This window comes from Camelus dromedarius, chromosome 9, assembly GCF_036321535.1.
Source record: "Camelus dromedarius isolate mCamDro1 chromosome 9, mCamDro1.pat, whole genome shotgun sequence".
Taxonomy (NCBI): domain Eukaryota; kingdom Metazoa; phylum Chordata; class Mammalia; order Artiodactyla; family Camelidae; genus Camelus; species Camelus dromedarius.
In genome coordinates, this window is record NC_087444.1 from 80,250,365 (window position 1) to 80,270,115 (window position 19,751).

The window sequence follows — 19,751 nt, forward strand, 5'->3', positions numbered from 1 at the left end:
ATTGTAAACGTCCTGTAGTACCTCCTCCCCTGGTGGCACACTTCTTACTTGGGTAACAAATTATTTCAAGTGTGTATCTGCAGGTGAGCAATGCTACGGCACACAAGGATGCCTGTGGGTGGCTTGTGGGGTTATGTACAGTCTTCCTCTTGGTTCAGTGTTACTGTAGTCGTCACTTGACAATTGAAGGAGCAAGAGATAAAAGAAAAGATGTCAGACTCTTCTATTGACCAGTCAGAGTTAATTCCAGTAGAGCTGGAAGGCTCCTTGGCGTCTTAGCAGTCCCTGGAATTAAAGGGGGTATTTTTGTCCTTGGAGGCTCTAAGACTCCATTTTCCAGAAAACTTCTCTCCAGGAAGTTGGTAGGTCCCAGAGAGTGGGGACTGGGAGAGGTGCTGGTGTCCTGGGACAACTGGGTGCAGTCCCTTCTGAGCGGGCAAGACAGGCTGTGAATTTGCAGAACAGCCGAGTCCTAAAGGCGCTTCCCCAGGCTTGCTGTGGCCATCACTGGTACTTCCCGTAAAGCCCTTGTGTCTCGTGTGAGAGACGCAGGTTGAGACAGGACGTGTCCTAGAGCGGCCAGGGCAGAGCAGATGGGACTCTGCTTCCTGACTGTATAGCTGATTCTGCTGCTGAGAGCTTTCAGAAGGTGCTGGGGCCTGGCAGGAAGGATGTGCCCAACAGCTTGTCGACCAAACATTTGAGAGACGTTTCCGTCCAGCACATCGTGAAAGTAGCCTCGTTCAGCGAAGTCACCATGTACAGACTCAGACATGGAAGATGTGTGCGATGCCGCAGGGCCCTCACGTTCCTTCTTTCAGAACCGTGACTCCTCCCAGGGGCTGAGACCATGTCCAATGGGCGTCACACACCAGAAGGCAGCGTGTGCAGGGATGGGAGGCCTGCAGTGGCTGTGTGTGCAGTCAGCGCCTTAGGGCCTTTCTGAGAGCTGTTCCACCCTTTATAACTCAGAAACCCATGTTCTTAAGGACCTAAGAAGTGGACTCACTTGAATTCGGAACCTAAGACCTTTCCACCCAAATGATTCTCAAACCCAGAGGCCAGTGGTTCTAAACCAAGACACACATAAGACCCACCTGAAAGCATGTGTTAGAATTACAGGTTACTGAACCCATCTTAACATATTGCAAAGAGTAGTCTCAAAGTTCTATATCCATATATCCTTTTCCTCTTTTTGTTTCACTTAAACATGTGGCTTATTTTTTAAAAGACCCTGAACAGATACCACACCTGTGTTAGCTGTGACCCAGGGGCTCCTTTTAACAGATCCATTTCCCCCATTTTAAAGTAGAGATATCAGGTGGGGAATAGCTGGGGATGGAGACATGTTGAGGGGCAGTTTCTGGAAAGGCTCTTGTCTGGGGCACAAAGAGCTTTGCAAGGTTTCATTTGGACCAGTTCACCCAGTAACCTCTGTCCTGCAGAGGAATGTTTATGTTGATGAAAGTTAAAATCTACGAAGATTTTCAATGGTCACGATCCTTTAGAAATTCTCCAACTGAATTACCAGGAAATTGGGTAAGCCTGCAGTCCTTCAAGGAAACTTGTAACATCTCTCTCTGTCAGAAACATGGCTGATGAAGCAGAAAAGTGGTTCACCACGAGAAGACCTCTAAGAAGCTTGATGTAGTCACAGTCTTCACAATACTTATGTTTGCACACTCATTACACACACGCATTCACACACACACAGAGAGTCCTCATTTATTTCTATGCTTTTTCCTTTTTCCTGTTCCTCTTCCCACTGCTCTGTCTCCCGGCTTGCTAGTCTGTTTCTCTGTATCATTTAATCCACTATCCTCTCCTTTTAGGTTTTTTCATCTCAGTTATTATATTCTGGATTTTGTATTTCCTCTTTGTTAAAAAATACTTCTAATTCCTCACTCTGTTCATCCAGTCTTCCCCTGAGTTCTTTGAACGTCTTTACGATCATTACCTTGAACTGTTTATTGTGCAGACTGCCTGTCTCCACCTCACTTAGCTCTGCTTCTGGGGTTTTATATTGTTCCTTTGTTTGGAGCCTATTCCTTTGTGGCCTCATTTTGCCTAATGTGCTGTTTTTATTTCTACATATCTGGTAGGTTTGGTTATGATTCCCGACCCTAGAGAAGTGGCCTTTTCTAGGAGACGTCCTGTGTGTCCCAGCAGTACACTCCCCTCTGGTCAACAGATCCATTTGTTCTAGGCATGTCCCCCACGTGGGATGTGTGGTTCTTTCTGTGGTGGCGGGCTGACTGCTGTGGGCCATCTGGTAGGCGTGGCTGGCCCACAGCCCAGTGGTTCCAAGCCCTGCCTTGTGCTGAGGCTGCTGGGTGCTAGTGGGCAGGGCCCAGCCATAAGGCAGGAGGCTGTGGAGTCCCAGGGTTCCCAGGGCTAGTGCTGCCTCAGTGGCTGGTGGAGCCAGCTTCTGGGGTGATTGTGGGGCCAGGGGTCCCAGACTTAGTGTCAGTTCCTGATGGCAGGCTGTGGGTTTCAGGGATGGGGCCAGCCCCGCTGGTGGCTGGGCTAGGTCCCGACACGGCAGGATGCAGGGCTGCGGTGGTCCTGGGCTGGTATCTGCTCACTGGAGGCCAGAGATGGGTTACAGGGTCTCTGGCCGCAGGTTGCTGGGGGTCCCTGAGTTGGTTTTCCATACTGTTGGGGCACAGGGTTGGGGCACAGAGGGTCCTGGGGCTGCCTTCTCACCGGTTCATGAGGCTGGTCCCAGGGCTAGTGATGGCACACTGGTGTACAGGGCTGAGACCTGGGTTGGCTGTGGGTTCAGAGGGTCTTAAGGCTGTGGGGCTGTCTTTGCCCAGCCAGCTGCTTTGCCTGAAGTGTCCCACACTGATGCCGACAGGCTGGTGGGCGGGGCTGGGTCCTGGCACTAATAAGCTAGAGGGAGGATTCCAAAATCCTCGCCAGCACCAGTGTCCTCATGGTAGATGGCGCTCCCACCAACGCCTGCTGCCAGTGTCCTTGTCCAGCTGTGCTCCAGTCACCTCTTGCCTCTCCAGAGACTCTCCAAGATCAGCAGGTGGGTCTGACCCAGGCTCCTTTCAAATGACTTCCTCTGCCTTGGGTCCTGGAGCTTGTGAGGTTTTGTGCGTGCCCTTTAAGGATGGAGTCTCGAGGGTTGGGGGCAGATTATAGCTCAGCGGTAGAGCACATGCTTAGCATGCACGAGATCCTGGGAACCCTGGTACCTCCATTAAAAAAAGAAATAAATAAATAAGCCTAAATACCTCCCCACCTCAAAAAAAAAAAAAAAAAAAAGGGTGGAGTCTATTTCCCACAGCCCTTTGGCTCTCCCAAAAGTCAGCCCTACTGACCTTCAAAACCAAGCGTTCTAGGGCCTCTTCTTTCTGGTGCAGGACCCATAGCTGGGGAGCTCCTCAGGCTGGATATTATAAACTATCATCCGAAAGCTATTTGAAAAGTCAAAAAAGAAAATAATAAAATAAGTGAATAAAATGTACAAACAGTAATTTGAACTTGTTTTGATAAAAAATTAAAATACTCTGGTAGGGGGGTAATAGCTCAGTGGTAGAGTGCATGCATGAGGTGCTGGGTGCAATCCCCAATACCTTGTTAAAAAAATTTTAAGTAAAAATTTAAAAATGAATAGACCTAATTACTCCCCTGCAAAAAAAGTTTTAAAAAATACTCCACATTAAAACCTTAAGAATATGTACACAATTATTACCAAAGCTTGCTTCTTAAACAAATTTGTGGTACACACAATTGTGTCTCAAGCTTCAGTAATCTCAAGAGCCCTTCCCAGTCTTAAAGATGTATTGAGGACCCCAAAGAGTTTTTGTTGATGTTGGTTCAATATTTGCCATATTAGGAATCAATATTTGAACAATTAGAACCAGGAGGAAAGTTGAGGGACTGATTCACAAATAAATACATGGGCTGTTTGTAAGGAGAAAATAGTAGACCGCATGCTCCTCCAGCCTCTGGGAGGCTCCTGCTAAGGGGAAAGCAGTAGATCCTCCTGGACCTTCTCTGCCTGTAGAGAGAGGGAGGCCACCAGGAAATTTGGTTGGGCTCCCAGTAGAGGCCAGGTTTGGTCTCCTGGACCAAGGTTCCCACAGCCGCCTGCTCTGGTGAGTGAAGATACCTGACTCATGCTCCTCCTGGTACTGTAGACCCTGTCGGGTTGGGCCCTATGTGGGGTGGTGGGGCAGATGTCCAGAAGAGAGCAGAGCAGTCGGCGGACTGGAGCATAGAAAATCAGAGTCAGAAAAGAGAGGGAATAGGAGAGTATGGACATCACAAGCCCCTTGGAAGCCAGCTGCCCTAACCCAGCAGTGACCACGATTATTCACCCCTTTGTCGTGTTTGTGGTTTTTTGCCTGTCCCTCCCCACTACACCAAGAGCTCCGTGGAGAGTATCTGTCTTCTGCCTTGCTGTGCCTGATTCCTAGCACACAGTAAGTGGTCAAATAAATATTTGTTCTGGTTCGACTGCATCCTGGTGAACACTTGCTTTGCCTTTCTTCTTTTCTAATAAACTTTCTAATGGACCCTAACAGACCCACGGAAATAACCCATGGCAAAGATAACACCCCAAATTGAGAAACAGAACATGATCAGCTCTCAGAAACCGCGCGTGCCCCCTCCCGGCCGCTAGCCTCCCAAAATCTATTCTATTAACAAAACATTTAAATGTTCGTGTAATTCTGAAGTATGGGAAGTATTTTAAGTACAACAGCAGTGTCCAATCCAGAGAGAGAAAAGGAAAGACCCAGGCCTCCTCCTGCGCGTTTTCCAGATGCTGAAATCCGAGCAGGCCCCGATTTCAACGCGAGCTGTCGCATTCCTGGGTGCAGCCTGGCATTTGGAAGCGGGGCTGCGAGGGCCAAGGCTGAGGGACGGCTGAGCTGGGAGAAGGCTTCCCCCCACGATCAAGGTCCGTAACACAACAGTGTCGGGCGGTGGACCCCCGCCCTCCCGGCCCTCTGCGCTACAGCCTGAGCGTCCCATTGGCCGGAGGCCGGCGGGCGGAGTCTCCCATTAGCCCGAAGCCAGAAAGGCCTCATTGGCAGAAGGGCAAGCGGGAGGACCCTCCCATTGGCCTGAAGCCAGAAGGCTCCCATTGGTCGAAGGCTCGACGAACGAAGGCTCTCATTTGCCTGGGGCCGCGCCGCGCCGCACGGCCTTCTGGGAGCTGTAGTTGCAGCGTCGCCGGCGCGGCCGCCATTGTCCGGCGGGCTGAGAGTCCGGCGGTTCGTGTGGCGTGGGTGGCTTTCGGATTCAGAGTCGCCGCGGGCGGCTGTTCTCGACCTGTCGGCCCAGGATGGACCCGGAGGAGGAAGCGGCTGCACTGGCGATGGCTACGGAGCCGCCGGCGGAACGGCTTCAGGTACGGTGGAACAATAATAGTAACAATAACAACGACGGCAGCGGGCCCCGGGCGGGCGTCTCCCTCAGATTTGCCCCTTTAGCCCTCGCAGCACACGGTGAGCCGGGTCAGCGTTGTCCCCCGAGACTTGCTGGGAGACTGCAGCCCGGGTCGGGCTCACTGACTAACCCAGCCGTCAGGGGTGGCATCGGAATTCGAACCCGGGTTCTACAGCCCCCGAGTGCGCGTGCTCCCCGGGTCCTCCGGCCTTGCCGTTTCGGAGTGGGACTTTGGGTCATTCCCGAGGACCAGGCTGGCCCTGTCCCCGCCCCGAAGGCCGACCGCCGTGAGAATGGGTAATAGTAACTGGAGTAGAGATGCTTCAACATATGGAGTCCGCCGACTCACACCCGGGGCCCCGCTTACCGAAGCCCCTGGCCCGCGGCTGGGGCATAGCCTCTGGGGTGAGGACGAGTGGCCACATACCACGTGGGTCCGACCCCTGCGGGGCTGTGGGGGACTGCAGTACAGGGCAGTCTGCTTACAGGGCCATCTGGGAGGCGCCTGATTGAAAGCTACAGCCGTTCTAGACAAAGTGGCCGCTGCCTGTGTTCTCCGTATAGTGCTGACTCCACATGGCAGGAGCCGAAAGGAATTCATAAATCCTGAGGCTCTGCATCTTTGAAATTATGGACTGGGTTATCGGGGCTGCATTTATTTATGATTCGGTAGACAAAGGGAAACTCTTGATAATTTCCTATATGCATGTGTTCAGAGGTGTGTTGTTGCAGATAGGCATGAAATGCAACCCCGCCTTAGTTTAGTTTGCTTTTGCTGAGGATGGGAGAAAGGAGGCAGGAAGGAAGTCAGAGAATAGGAGAGCCGGACAGTAGTTAAAGCAGTAAAAACAGATTTTATTCAGGAGTTGTTGCAATAGAGGGAAGAGACTTCAGTATAGAACTGGACTCAATTCTGAATACAACAAGAGAAGCTGGGGTTTATAACGGGGGTAATGCTGCGCTGACCTAAAACAGGATTCTTGCTGAAGGAGGCTAAGTGCTGGGATATTACCTGGAGGATTGTGGGGGATGAGGACTTTGAAAAGATATCATGAGTGCTCAGATGTGGATGATGGGATCCTGGCTAAACCAATGTGACAGGGTTTTTGGTTAAACTACCTGATGCTAAATGGACACACAAGCCCAAAGGTTAGGGCTTAGTTGGGAAGAGAATTCGGAGAAGGCCAACTAAAGTTTGGTCAAGGAGAAAGTCTTTGTCAGCAGTAAGAGAGGTTTAAGAGGAAGTGTGTTCATTATCTGTTGCTGTGTAAGGAATAACGCAAAACTTAGTAGCCTAAAACAGCAGTAAATATCATCTCAGTTTCTGATGGTAGGAATTCTGAAATGACTTCGCTGGTGGGTCTCCCCTGAGCCCATGAATTGACAGTTAAGATGTCAGCCTGGACTGCTGTCACCTGAGACTTGATTGGGGCTGGAGGATCCATCTCCTGGGTGGCTCATTCACATGACAGTTGGCAGGAGGCCTCTGTTCCTTTTCATGTGGGCCACCCTGTGGAGCTGCGTGGGTGTCCTCACAACATGGCATCTGGCCTGCAAAGTGAGTGACCTAGAAGAGGGTAAGGTGGAGGTCACAATGCCCTTTGTGACCTGGGGTCAGAATTCACACCCTACAATATCAGTTGCAGAAGTCAAACCCGCTCAGTTTAGGAGGGGACTACACAAGGGCTGGGGGGCCACTGGTGGCTGTCTTGGAGGCCAGCCACTGCAGGAGGCCAGGGCCAGAAGTGGAGGGCCTTGAGGTCCAGTGTACTTGTATGCTTTGGCTGCTGTAACAGGTGACTACAGGGGTACTGGCTTAAAACAGTACATGTTTACTCTCAGAGTTCTGGGGGTCAGAGAGCTGAACTCAAGGTGGAACCAGGTTCCCCTTCCTGTCAAGACTCTGAGGGAATCCATCTCCTTGGCTTTTGCATCTGTTAGAGCTGTAAACCTTGCATTTCTTGGCTCATGGCCCTTTATCCCTCTTCAGAGCCTGTGCATAGCATTTTGCTTCCGTGGTCACGTTGTCCTCTGCCTCCTGTAGTTAAATCTCCCTTTGCCTTTCCTTTCCAAGGACATTTGTGATTTCATTTAGGGACCACCTGGATAATCCAGGATAATCCCCCTTTTTAAAAAAAAAAAATCCTTAGTCACATCCACAAAGTCCTTTTTGCCATTTATTATGACATTCACAGGTTCCAGGAACTAGGACCCGGATATCTTTGGGGGCCATTCTTCACCGAACCATAGCCAGGCTAAAAAGGATTTCCTGTATCCAAAGGTGAAAAGGAGCTGTTCAAATATTTGAAGCAGGAATGACATGGGTTTGAGGGAAAAAAAACATTTAGAAACTTGGGGCGTGGGTAGCAGAGACAATGAGAGCTAACTGAGGCACAGGCTTGTAGGGGGTGGGCTCAATGACCAGGTGCCGGTTGATGCCGGGGCAGCCTGGTCAGCTGGGGGGGAGAGTATGGAGGAAAGGGATCTGGCAGAGCCCATCCCTCCAGGCCCCTACAGTGCAGAGCAGGAGGAGGGCTGCAGGGGTCCAAGGGCAGCAGCAGAGAGGGTCACGAGACAGCAAGGAGTGGGCTCCTGCTAGAATTCCAGGAGGAGACATGAAGGACTCATGATGCCACTGAGAGGTCTTGTGGTCTGGACAGACCAGTACTCAAGTGGACCTGACAGCTGGGCCGTTGCTGGCAATGCGTGCAGAGTAGGCAATGGCGGTGGGGGCAGGAGGCACAGACAGCATGAACAGAGCTGGAGGACCTTCCGAGTGTGAGGTGAGGATACGCGGACTGGAGCAGAGACCTCCACTCCCAACCAAAGGGTTCTGCGTATTTGCTACACGATTGTCTTACATGGGCCCATTTCAGTTATTACCTGTGAGGCTGCCCAGTCTCTGAAGGCCGGCAAGTTTCTGACTCCAGCTGCACACCCCTCTTTTCAGGGAGGATAACGAGCCTCGCTTTGAATCTAAGGACTTCTTAGTGTGTCAATTAGCTCTTGCTGCACAAAAATCTATCCCAAAACTTAGTGGCTTAGAACAGCAGCCATTTCTTTAGCCTACAAATCTGCGAGTCAGCAGTTTAGATTGTCTCTGTTGGCACCCTTACCTGTCTGAGGTCAGTTGTAGGTCTGCGGTAGTTGGCTTTGATCTTGACTGAACGCCTTCTCCTGTCCTCGCCGTACAAGGCACACCACACACAGCAGCCCAGTAGGTGCCCAGCAAGACCTGACTTGCATTGCTCAGAACGTGCACCCTCTCAGGACACTGGCCTGCTTGTCTTCACCTTCCCTGTTCCTCTTCCTGAGAGCACCAGTGGGGACAGTTCAGCTGATTGAGTGTATGTGTGATGTTTCAGGAGCCGGTGACCTTCCGGGACGTGGCCGTGGACTTCACCCAGGAGGAGTGGGGGCAGCTGGGGCCTGCTCAGAGGACGCTGTACCGTGATGTGATGCTGGAGACCTTTGGGCACTTGCTTTCTGTGGGTGAGGCCCGCTTCCCGAGCTGACAGTCAGATTCCTGCGGTGACTTATTCTTCTTGGGTTACGGGTCAGCGGGCCTCTGGTGCGAGGACTTGGCTGTGGGCTAGGGATCAGAGACCTTGAATCCTCATTCCCTGTGGGATGTGTGGGTAGGAAGGTGTCTGCCCTTTTCTGCCCCCGTGTCTTGATGGTTAGGAGTCTAGGCTGGAGCAGACCCTCACCTTCTTTGTCTTTCTTTGTTTCCAGGGCCTGAGCTTCCCAAACCTGAAGTCATCTCCCAGCTGGAGCAAGGGGCTGAGCTGTGGGTGGCAGAGAGAGAACTTGCCCAGGGCTGCTGTCCAGGTGAGAACCTGCCGAGTGGGAATCCCGAACAGGAGCAGTTGTGCTGCTTGGATGGTGGAGGGTCAGGGTCTCCGAGACAGGACAGGCTACAGAGGAAGGTGGGCAAAGGGCAAAGGGTAGGGCTGAGTCCAGAGGGAGCCAGGTGCCAGCTTCCAAGTCCTTCTCAGTGAAGTCACCCTGAACGTGCTCTATTGCCCTGGCTGTGAGTCACGACAACACGTGAGAAACATTGGCTTCCAGGGAAGCTCACTATGGGTCTGTGCCAGGGGTTTACTAGGGGCTGGTCACGTGGACACCCCTGCCTGACACAGAACAAGACCCCTAGCTCCAAGGAGAAAGCAGGTGTTCACCGTAAACCGTATCGTTGGCACAGACAGTTGGGCACAGGGACCCTCTCTTAGCAGCTAGGTTTGTGGCAGCCCTTCCGAGTCTAGGTTCCAAGTCCAGCCTTGAAAGCTGGCCCTCCTGGGATGGCAGTGGGCCTGCCTGCCTAGTTCTTTTATGCATAGGCGATCTGGCCCGTCCTCCCATCCCCTGGGTGGAGTGCTTCCCATGCCCTGTGGCCTCCTCACCTGTGCTCCCCACAGATGAGGGACTCAGGCCTGTGAGGCTGCCCCCACTTCAGACACCAGTCACAAGACGAGGCCTCCCGTACTTCTGACGGACTGACTAGACCAGGGCTTCCATGCTCCCTCCTCTCAGGTTCATGAGTTTGCTCACAGATCATAGATCTCAGGGAAACACTACTTACTTTTACTGTGGTTTTTTTTTTTTTAATATAAATGATAACGTAAAGGTTACAAATGAACAGTCAGATGTCGGGGGAGAGAGGCTGAAGCTCCCCATCCTGAAGCTGTCTAGGGGCCCACCAGGGTCACCCCAGTAGCATAAACTTGAATGGTTGAGGAAGATTTATTACGATTAACAAAAGACATTCCTCACCCCTCTCACCACGGAAATTCCAAGGGTTTTAGGAGCCATATGCCAGGAACCAGGGATGAAGACCAAATGTGTATGTTTCATTACATGACAGTATCCCAAGCACTCACTCCCTGTGACCTTGTCCCTCTCAGCCCTGGGCACCACTGATCCACTTTCTGTCTGTGGATTTGCATATTGTGGATGTTCCATTTAAATAGAATCTTGAAGTGTTTGCCCTTGGTGTCGAGCTGATTTTTCTTTTTTCTGTTTTTTTTTTAATTGAAGTGTAGATGATGTACAGTATTATATAAAGTACAGGTGTCCCATATAGTGATTCACAGTTTTGAAAGGCTCTACTCCATTTATATTTTAAAGGCTGTACTCCAGTTATTATAAAGTATCAGCTGTATCTGTATTCCCCATGCTGTGCAGTATATCCTTACGGCTTATTTTGTCCGTAACAGTTTGTATGTGTCTAACTTACCTCTGTGAGTTCACATTTTTGGGTTTCAGTTGCGTCGTATGCTTCATTCCTTTCTGTGGCTGAATAACACCCCATTGTGGCTGGACCATGGTTATTTATCCATGCATGGACATTTGGGTTGTTTCCATTCTTTGGCTCTGGTGACAGTGCCACTGTGAACATTCCTGTCCGAGTCTTCGTATGGCCTGACTGGTGTGTTTACGAGGCCCTCTGGGGGCTGTGCGTGGAGTCAAGTTCAGGGGCTGGGGGTGAGTGGATGGGCGCCCGCTGCCCGCCTGGCCTCAGCCCCTCCTGCCCCTCTCCCTGGGCCAGTGTGCCTCTCTGCCTCATGTCTGAGGACCTGCTCCCATCAGCTCTGGGACTTGGTTGTGGACACCGGTTGGTGAGATGGCCCCTGAGTGAGTGAGCACACATTGCGTGCTCTAGACAGAATTCCAGCCAGGGAGGAGGTTTGAGGGGATTGGGGCCCCCAAAGATGTGCCTGCCATCACCCTCAGAATTGCCTTCTGTGTCGTGGGGCCAGCCCAGTACAGTCACAGCAGCCCTGGTGTCAGGGAGGCAGGACGAGGACAGCTGGTGCCGAGGCTGCAGGTGCTCAGTCACTGCCCTGGAGGTGGAGGCAGGGGTATGGGCACTTGGCAGCCTCTCACAGCCAGAAATGGCCCGGAAACCCATTCCTGCAGCCCCCGGGGTGTGGCCCCACCGGCACTGATTTAGGACTCAGACTTCCCGAGAACAGGTTGTGCCGAGTTCAGGCCTGTTCTCTGGTGAGCTGTTCCACCTTCACTGTCCTGCAGGGAGCTGAGCACCTTGCCTGCCTGAGTGGCGATTCTGACCCTGGGGGGTCCCGGGACCAGGGGCTGCTCCTCCCAAGGTGTCCTAAATGCAAGAGGGCACCTGCACTTGGGGACCTGTCCTGTCACGCTGGGTTTCCTAAAATTGATCTCCTCGTCCCCTGCCACCCCACTGCTCCTCGTGCACCTTTCTCAGTGTCTGTCTCCTCGGCTCTGAGGCCAGGGCTTTATCCCCAGCATCTGGGGCCAGACAGCACATATTTTCGGCTTTGCAAGCCATGTGCAGTCTCCAAGTGTGTTTCCTCTCAGCGCTGGAACGAATCACCACAAACACACAGCTTACACAACACGCATTTATCATCTCACAGTGCTGTCAGACCTGACCCATGTGTCTGCTCTGGGCGTTGTCAGCGGGCTGGGGGTTGGGGTGGACTCACTGGGAGGCTCAGGGAGAGTCCGTCCGCATCTGGGCTTGGTCAGCTTGTTGGCAGAATCCAGTTCCCAGAGGTCATAGGACTCGGGTTCCTTGCAGACTGTCATCCAGGAGCTGTTCTCAGCTTCGAGATGCACCCAAATCCTCTGGCTCATGCCTTCTGCCCAGCCAGCCTCTCCCTTCTGCCTCCTCCTGCTTTTCAAGGTTGAGGCGGTGGCTTTGGGCCCACCCCGCTAATCCTGCATCGTCTCCCTGTTTTGAGGTTGAAGATCAGCTGATGAGTGAGCTTGGTGTCACCTGCAGACTGCCTCGTCAGCAGGACTTCCATGGCTGTCTGACCGAACAGCCAGGGGACAGCTTCTGAATTTTGCCATCTCTGTCATGTATTTTTTTCCTACAGTTATTTAAAAACCTGAAAACACTTAGTAGCTTGGGGGCTGTACTGCGCCAGCTCCTGACCAATATCAATATCTGGCCATGATGGGTGCTGAAGAAGTTGTTGAAAAGAGTGAATGAGTGAATCTGTGTTTGCAGACAGGGCACTGGTGTTGCAGTAACAGCAGAATTGGGATTTGCCTGGAGGTTGCACAGGTCCTCAGGACACAGGACACAGGCTCTGTGTTTTCTCTGTGTTTTCTCCCCCAGCCCCTCACAGCTCTCTGGTTTTCTTTCAGGCTGGGAGCCTGGACCTGAAGGCCGAGCGCCACCCCGGGAGCAGGGCCTTCCTGACGAGAAGGGAGAGGAAGGCCTCCTGATGGAGGCTCCGTGTCCCACCACCCCTGGGGAAGATGCGGGGTGTGAGGGCCAGGTCCCCGAAGTACCAGAGACAGACCAGGGTCATTTGAGGCAATTGGAATTCAGCCTCAAGGAAGGACCAGTTCGAGATGGAAGCCACGAAAGCATCCGACTCGGGGAAGACTGTGTGGTGAGTTCAGACCTGCACCCATTCCCAGAGATCTCTGGGGCAGGATACTTGTGGACCCATGACTCACAGGCTCCCAGCTCGGAACAGAACTCCAGCTCAGCGGGTCAGCAGACGGGCTCAGGACAACAGCTGGGTGATGGCAGTGACTGTGGCAAAGCCCCGGGGCCGACTGTTCCCGGGCCAGAGCCCGTGCGCAGCCAGGCTCAGGATAAACCCTACAAGTGTGCTGACTGCGGGAAGTCCTTCAACCACAACGCGCACCTCACGGTGCACAAGAGGATCCACACGGGAGAGAGGCCGTACATGTGCAAGGAGTGCGGGAAGGCCTTCAGCCAGAACTCCTCCCTGGTCCAGCACGAGCGCATCCACACGGGTGACAAGCCCTACAAGTGCGCCGAGTGCGGCAAGTCTTTCTGCCACAGCACTCACCTCACGGTCCACCGGAGGATCCACACCGGGGAGAAGCCCTACGAGTGTCAGGACTGCGGGCGCGCCTTCAACCAGAACTCCTCCCTGGGCCGCCACCGGCGGACGCACACCGGGGAGAAGCCCTACGCCTGCAGCGTGTGCGGGAAGGCCTTCTCGCGGACCACCTGCCTGTTCCTGCACCTGAGGACTCACACTGAGGAGCGGCCCTATGAGTGCAACCACTGCGGGAAGGGCTTCCGGCACAGCTCTTCCCTGGCCCAGCACCAGCGCAAGCACGTCGGGGAGAGGCTGGTCTTTGAGCAGATGCCGGCTCTCACGAAGCCTGAGTGGCCGGAACCCCTGGCCCCGGGTGAGAGGGCCCCCCGGAGCGACAGGCCCTTCAAGTGTGGCCAGTGTGGCAAGTGTTTCAGTCAGAGCTCGCACCTCATCCGACACCAGATCACGCACAGCCGGGAGGAGCCCCGCGGCCGAGGCCGGCGGCGCCAGCAGCCCCGTGGCCGGAGCCCGCACCTCAGCCGGCACCCGCTGGCACCCTCGGGCGAGAATCCTGGGGGCGGGATGAAGGCCGGACAGCCTGCTGGCCGAGCGCTTGCCCTGTTTGACATCCATGAAATCATGCAAGAGAAAAACCCAGTGCACGTTATTGGGGTGGAAGAGCCTCCTGTGGGCACGTCTGTGCTATTTGACATCCGAGAATCCACGTAGGGGAGAAACTGAGGATGACTTTTGAAGCCCAGGTACAAAGATGTGGTAAGTCCGCATGGTGTGTTTACGGAAAGGGGGCTGGGGGTACAAGTGCCCTCGGGTTTCCTAAGGAAATGATGCTTTCCGAACACCTGGGGTCAGTGCCTCTGCATTCTCTCAAGCCTGGTGCCCCCAACCTCTTGTTACCCTGAAATGAATTCACCGGTAATGTAACCTACATGTGTGTGATGTCAAAAAATCCACGAATGGCCCCGTCTGTAAAGGATAATTAAAACAAAAGTAACTTCTGACAGGGTAATGTGTGCTGAGTTGGTGTGGAGTCTGTCCCTGGGACTGGGCGGCCTCTGTGCCCAGAGGCCGGGGGCACCGCCTGTCATTTGCCGTCATACACGGTGTGGTGTCGGCCAGGAAACCCTAAAAGGGTCATTCATGTATGGGTGTGATTTTCCAGAGTGGTGACTAACTCTTCGAAAAGGTTTTGAGCAAGACAAAATGCCATTGCATTTCTGGAAGATTTTGTATAACATTCTAAACATGCAGGAATCAATTTGTGTTTGTATGTCAATTAATTTGTGTTTGAGGTCGAGCCAGGGTCTCAGTTCATACATTACCACCAGGTGGTTTCACACATACATAAACAGTCCACGGGGCCGGGGCCGCACTTCAGGGTCATTAGAGCCTGTGTGGCAGCCACACTCACGCCCAAATCGGGTGACAGAGAAGCCCCGGGAAATTCCACAGCTTTTCAGGCTGTCACAGCTCCTGTTGAAAACCATCGCCTTAGAACACCCATGTTGCTGTGAGATGGAGGATCTCAGTCATCGTGGTTTTGTTGCCTACGAGGCATTTGGTGACGTCTGGACACATTTTGGTTGTCAGGACTGGTGGAAGGGAGCTATGCCACTGGCATCCAATGGGAGAGGCCAGAGATGCGGCTGAACACCCACAAAGCTCCAGACAGCCCTCAACCAAGAGTCATCGGCCCCGCAGTGGAGAAGCGACACCCAACACAACCGCTGACTTTCCTGACTCGAAATTGATGGATCAGGGCTAGACTAACAGTCCTATGCATTTGACTTGAACAAATGATATCATTAATGAATGTACAGAATGTTTTTCAGTAATTTTTTTTTCAGTATTTGGTGGCCTTTGTAGTTTGGTGTGAAGAAGGAAGAGAATCCACTTATTTTTCTGAGTAATTAAATTTTAGCATTTTATTTTGGACATTCCATGTGAAACGTGGATAATACATTTTCACTGGCACCCCTACCTACCACAGGATTATTTTCACAGCAGCTCCAGAAATCAAGTCATTTCATCCATTTTTCTGAATATCTCTAAAAAGCAAGGACTTTCAAAAATATGTACGTAACTATGCTGGTCCGTGGGGACAAAACCCTTTTGTAATTGTGCTAAGACTTTGCCTTTTTCACCGTGTTGATGTCTGCACTGACAGTGCAGAAGCACCGGCTGGGTAAACCTGCCATGGCCTGAGGGAGTGGGAGTCGAGGATGTGGCCCAGGGTCGGTGTTCGTATTCTTCCTTCCCTGCATTGCAGTAAAGGGGGGACAGTGCTGGTTTCTCATAAGAATGACCATGATGAAGCAGGAAAAATTACTAATTTTATTAAATCTCAAGTAAAACTACATTACCGCTATCACATCTAAACAGAAACAACAATTCCTCAGTTGCAGTTCCTCAAGCTGCATCACCAAGCAGCTTGTGTTCCGGTGTTCCTGGTTGCCTTGTAAGTTTAGTTTTCTGTGTGGTTTCTTCTAATTGTGATCTAAAGAGAAACCACCCAGTGCCTTTGGTTGATACTTTCCTTAGGTCTCTTTTAATTTACAGGTCTCCCCTTTGTAGTTTTTTCTTCTGTGTTGGGGGAAACAGCAGGGTAACCTCACTTTTGTGCCCATCCCAGGCCTGCCCCTCAGACCCTCCCAGCCTGGTGGACTGACTTCTGACTTGGCCTCCAGTCGCTGGGCTGTGCTGTGTGATGCCCCCGTTCTGCTCTCACAAGCTGTCGGCCCCTTCCCAAGCGCAGCTCCCTTCTCCATGGGGTCTCTGCTGGAAGACCTCTCTCTCAGCTGTCAACCCTGAGGAGGGCCAGACTTCTTAGAAAACGGCTGCTTTTTATACAACACGGGACCGTCTCATGTGAGCATTTTCATGTCCACTGTTGGAAACTTCGCCTGGGTCATCTTTTTGCTTTCCTCCGGTTTTCCTCCTGAGGAAAGCAGAGCTTCCTGACCTTCGTCTCTGCTGTTCTTGACATAAAGAAGAACATTGTCTCCGTGGTGTGATCCTTGCTATCTATAGCATAAAGGATGCAAAACCCAAGGATTTTAACCTGCCTGCTCTCTAACCTAAAATTAAAGACCTCAAGGACCGTCCGGAAATGAAATGTCCAGCCCACTGGGACTCTACGTCTGTGCTCCAGTTACTCACAACCGTTGCCTTTTCTTGTTTGTTCGCTGTTCCTGCTGCAGTTGCTGAAACTAGCAAAGTTAAACACAAACCATAAACACCAGAAGTTGGGAGGAAAGAAAATTGAATAGGGCACATCTCAGCTTGTAGAAATTGTTCCTAAAAATACCCTGCAGAAGGAACGTTGCATTGGCCCAGCGTTGAAGGGATTTCCCCCCAGAGAGGCGTGGCAGCACCTCTGGGAGCCAGGCCGGTGACTGAGCATCGGCACTCAGCACTGGGTCACTGTGGCTGAGTGTTGGAACCCCACCTGGACTTGCGTGTCCATTTCTGTTCTTTGGATGCTGTGAGTGCCATGGCCCCAGTGTCTGTTGTAGCAGAGCCGGCCTCTGGGATGCTTGCAGCCTCATGGCGTATGTGCAGAGACTCCATGAGACCCCGTCGAAGCTCCAGTTTCTCTGTGCTCTGTGCTCACCTTTCCTCAAGGCTTGTCCTCATGGCTTTTCGCATCAGCTCTCACTGTCACGGGAGCTCTGTCCTCATAGCTTGGCCCGCACCAGCTCCTATTTCGTGCTTAGCAGATAACCTTCTGCTTACATAGCTGAGAGGAGATGTGTTTTCAGACGGTCCTGTGATGTGTGTCATTTTACACTTAAGGAAAACAAAGCACAGGACCAGTTACTGTCCCAAGGCTGCACGGCCAAGTAGTGGAGGTAGAATCTGAAGTCAACGCCCAGTTAACAGTGGCTTAAACAAATCAGGCTTTGTTCACAAGCTGTCTTCAGTGGCTCAGCTACGTCAGAATCTGGGTTTTCTCGCAGCCTGTCCCTCATGGTCATGGGGAGGCTGCTGCCGCTCAGCTATTGCATCACAATCCAGACTGGAGGAAGAGGGAGGCAGCAGTCATTTCTTTGGCAAGGGTCAAAGAAAGGCCTTTCCCAGAAGCTCCTGGCAGAGGCCCACTTATGTCTCACTGGCCAAGACTGGGTCCCAGGGCCTCCCTTAATGATGAGGGGTCTCAGAAAGCTCATGTTCAGCTTTTCTAACCTCTGAGACAAAGACCTGTACAAAGAGGTCTCGGGAAGCGGGTGGAGAGGCAGATCGCCGAACCTGCTGCCACATTTCTGCTCCAGTCTCTTGGAGGGACCGCCAGTGCTCCCCATTTTCTTCTCAGGGGCTGTGTCTTCATCTCCCGGATTGTCCAGCTGGCCGGGCCCCTTCCTTCCAAAGCTCAGCCCCCTGGCGTCCTGAAATCTGCCCTCATTCAGAGTCCTTCCATCTCTCGAGGGGCTTCTTGCCCTCCCTGCCCCTCTTAAATGTTGGGATCCCTGGGGCGCTGTCCCCACACACCCCTCTGATGTCCCCATCCACACCTGTGGCTTTGTGTCACTCGCTCCCAGATCTTGGTCTCTGAGCTTCAGCTCCCCCAAGATGCCCCACAGACTCCGAACACACCACCAATCCAGACGGAAATGCCACTTTCCAGTCCAGACCTGTCCCTCCTCCCCCAGTCCCTTCCACAGGGTATGTTACCATCTGCCATCCCACTCTTCAAGCCAGGAGTTGGATGTCCTGTTGATTTTACCATCTAACCATCTCAGCTACCTTCATTTCATTCCCTTCCCACTGCCAGCACTGGTGCAGGATGGCCACGAGGGGGAAGTGACGTGACACCAAGTGGCCTGGGCACCAGAGCTCTCCCCGCTTTCCACTTTTCCTCCTCACTGTGCTGTCAGTGGTGAGTGCAGACTCAGAATGTTCCAACTACCAGTGTGCCCTGGGGACGGGAGACCCGGCAGTAACTTTGTGGTTCTGGACAACTCGGGAAGCCAGCCTGCGATTCCTGTCCCCACTCCACCTTGGCCCCCAGAACGGCAGTTGCCTAAGGGTCATGTTCCCACAGTTCTCAGAATGGACGCTGGGTGGCCTGAGGCTGCAGTGGCCTCACTGGGAAAGCTGGGGACAAGCTTGTCACCATCGCCACTTGCCACCCACTCCTGTGCAGCCCAGATCTTTGCACATTTTCATTTCTCATTTCGGATCATGTTTTCTAGGCATAATATTCCTACTGATTTCCTTATAATACTTTGAAACTGAGTCAGATAAGAAACCCCTCAGGGGAAATTACTGTAAACTAGGGAAAATACACGGTTTAATCAGTTGATAAAAGTAATGCAAATTCTTTGTAGCAAAACCTGGAAAATACACAAAAGTATGAAGATTGATTTAAAATTTAATTTCTCCTACTTCCACTATCCAGAGATGGTCATTACCTTAAGATTTTGTTAATTTTTCTTATAATTGTTTTCTTGAAATATACACGTGTATCTTATACATAACACCAAAAGTACTTATAGTTACCTTGTGTTTAGAAAATTGGAATCTCTTCTAGTTCTCTTGAAACGTGCTTCTAACTATATTTTGAACATTTTCCTCTGAAAATGGGTTTCATGTAGCTTTTTAAATTACCTTTCAGGAGGATTGTAGCAACGTGTCTTCCACCCGCCATCTTCCCAGCCTTGGCTTTTATCCAGAAGTGGGAGGAGGGTTCCATACACATTTCTGGGGGAGCATGAATTGATACAGCCTCTGTGAAGGACACTTAGTTCGTTGCTGTCTAAATCACAAACATGGAAACCAGTTGTCTCGGCAAACCAGTTGCCGATAGTGAACCCTACAGATATATTTGTATGCGTGCAGACTATTTGTATATGGTATTTGCTGTGGTATCGATATCAAAAGTAAAAATCTGGAAACAGCCTCAGTGTCCACCACAGGGAACTGGCTCAGTGATTTCTGGTGGAGTGGAAAACTACACAGACTTTAAAATGGGGACTGTCTTTATGAACTCATGTGGAAAAGAGCTCCAAGAAGCATTGTTTAGTGAAAAGGTGTAAAATAGTGTTTCCATTTGTGTAAAGAGGAAACCATCTTTACACACACACACAAGATACCTGAGTGGTACAAACTAACCAGACATCCTAGTTGCTCTTGGGGAAGAGAAATGGGGAAGGGATGAGGAATGATTATCACTCTTTATCTTTTGATATTTTTGGAATTTTGAAACATGTAGAAGTATTATTACCAATTCAAAAAATAAATTTAAATTAAAAACTCAACTCTTTCCAGTTAAGCTAAATTTGATGATTTGTTCCATTCTTTCCTGTTGTCGGACTTAAAGGTTCACATGACTATGTCTTGGCCCCATCTGTTCTGTATATACACACACTGTGTGTATGTGTGTAGCTAATCGGACCAGTTGAGTGTACAATACCCTGGACTCCATGAAGTTTCCTGCAAGCTAGTTGTAGCACATACATTTCCAAGTTATTTTATTAAATTCCCTGTATCAGCCAACCCAAAACGTGAGACCCCACACACAAATTGTGGCCA

General features: G+C 51.5%; 1 protein-coding gene across 1 annotated transcript; it reads left to right on the forward strand.

The window, feature by feature from the left end:
- The first annotated feature begins 5,175 nt into the window (after nt 1–5,175).
- On the forward strand, nt 5,176–19,477 carry ZNF8 (zinc finger protein 8). The gene is made up of 4 exons (XM_010989233.3): nt 5,176–5,371; nt 8,775–8,901; nt 9,145–9,240; nt 12,547–19,477. Exons 1-4 carry the CDS (start codon nt 5,306–5,308, stop codon nt 13,929–13,931), a joined length of 1,674 nt encoding a protein of 557 aa, XP_010987535.2. The 5' UTR covers nt 5,176–5,305; the 3' UTR covers nt 13,932–19,477.
- The last annotated feature ends 274 nt before the right edge of the window (nt 19,478–19,751 follow it).

What these genes read in the sequence shown, in the direction of transcription:
- ZNF8 (XM_010989233.3), top strand. Translation starts at nt 5,306, where the DNA reads ATGGACCCGGAGGAGGAAGCGGCTGCACTGGCGATGGCTACGGAGCCG. An exon ending in CGCCGGCGGAACGGCTTCAG is followed by an intron (nt 5,372 to 8,774) that starts GTACGGTGGAAC and finishes GTGATGTTTCAG; the next exon opens with GAGCCGGTGACCTTCCGGGA. An exon ending in TGCCCAGGGCTGCTGTCCAG is followed by an intron (nt 9,241 to 12,546) that starts GTGAGAACCTGC and finishes GTTTTCTTTCAG; the next exon opens with GCTGGGAGCCTGGACCTGAA.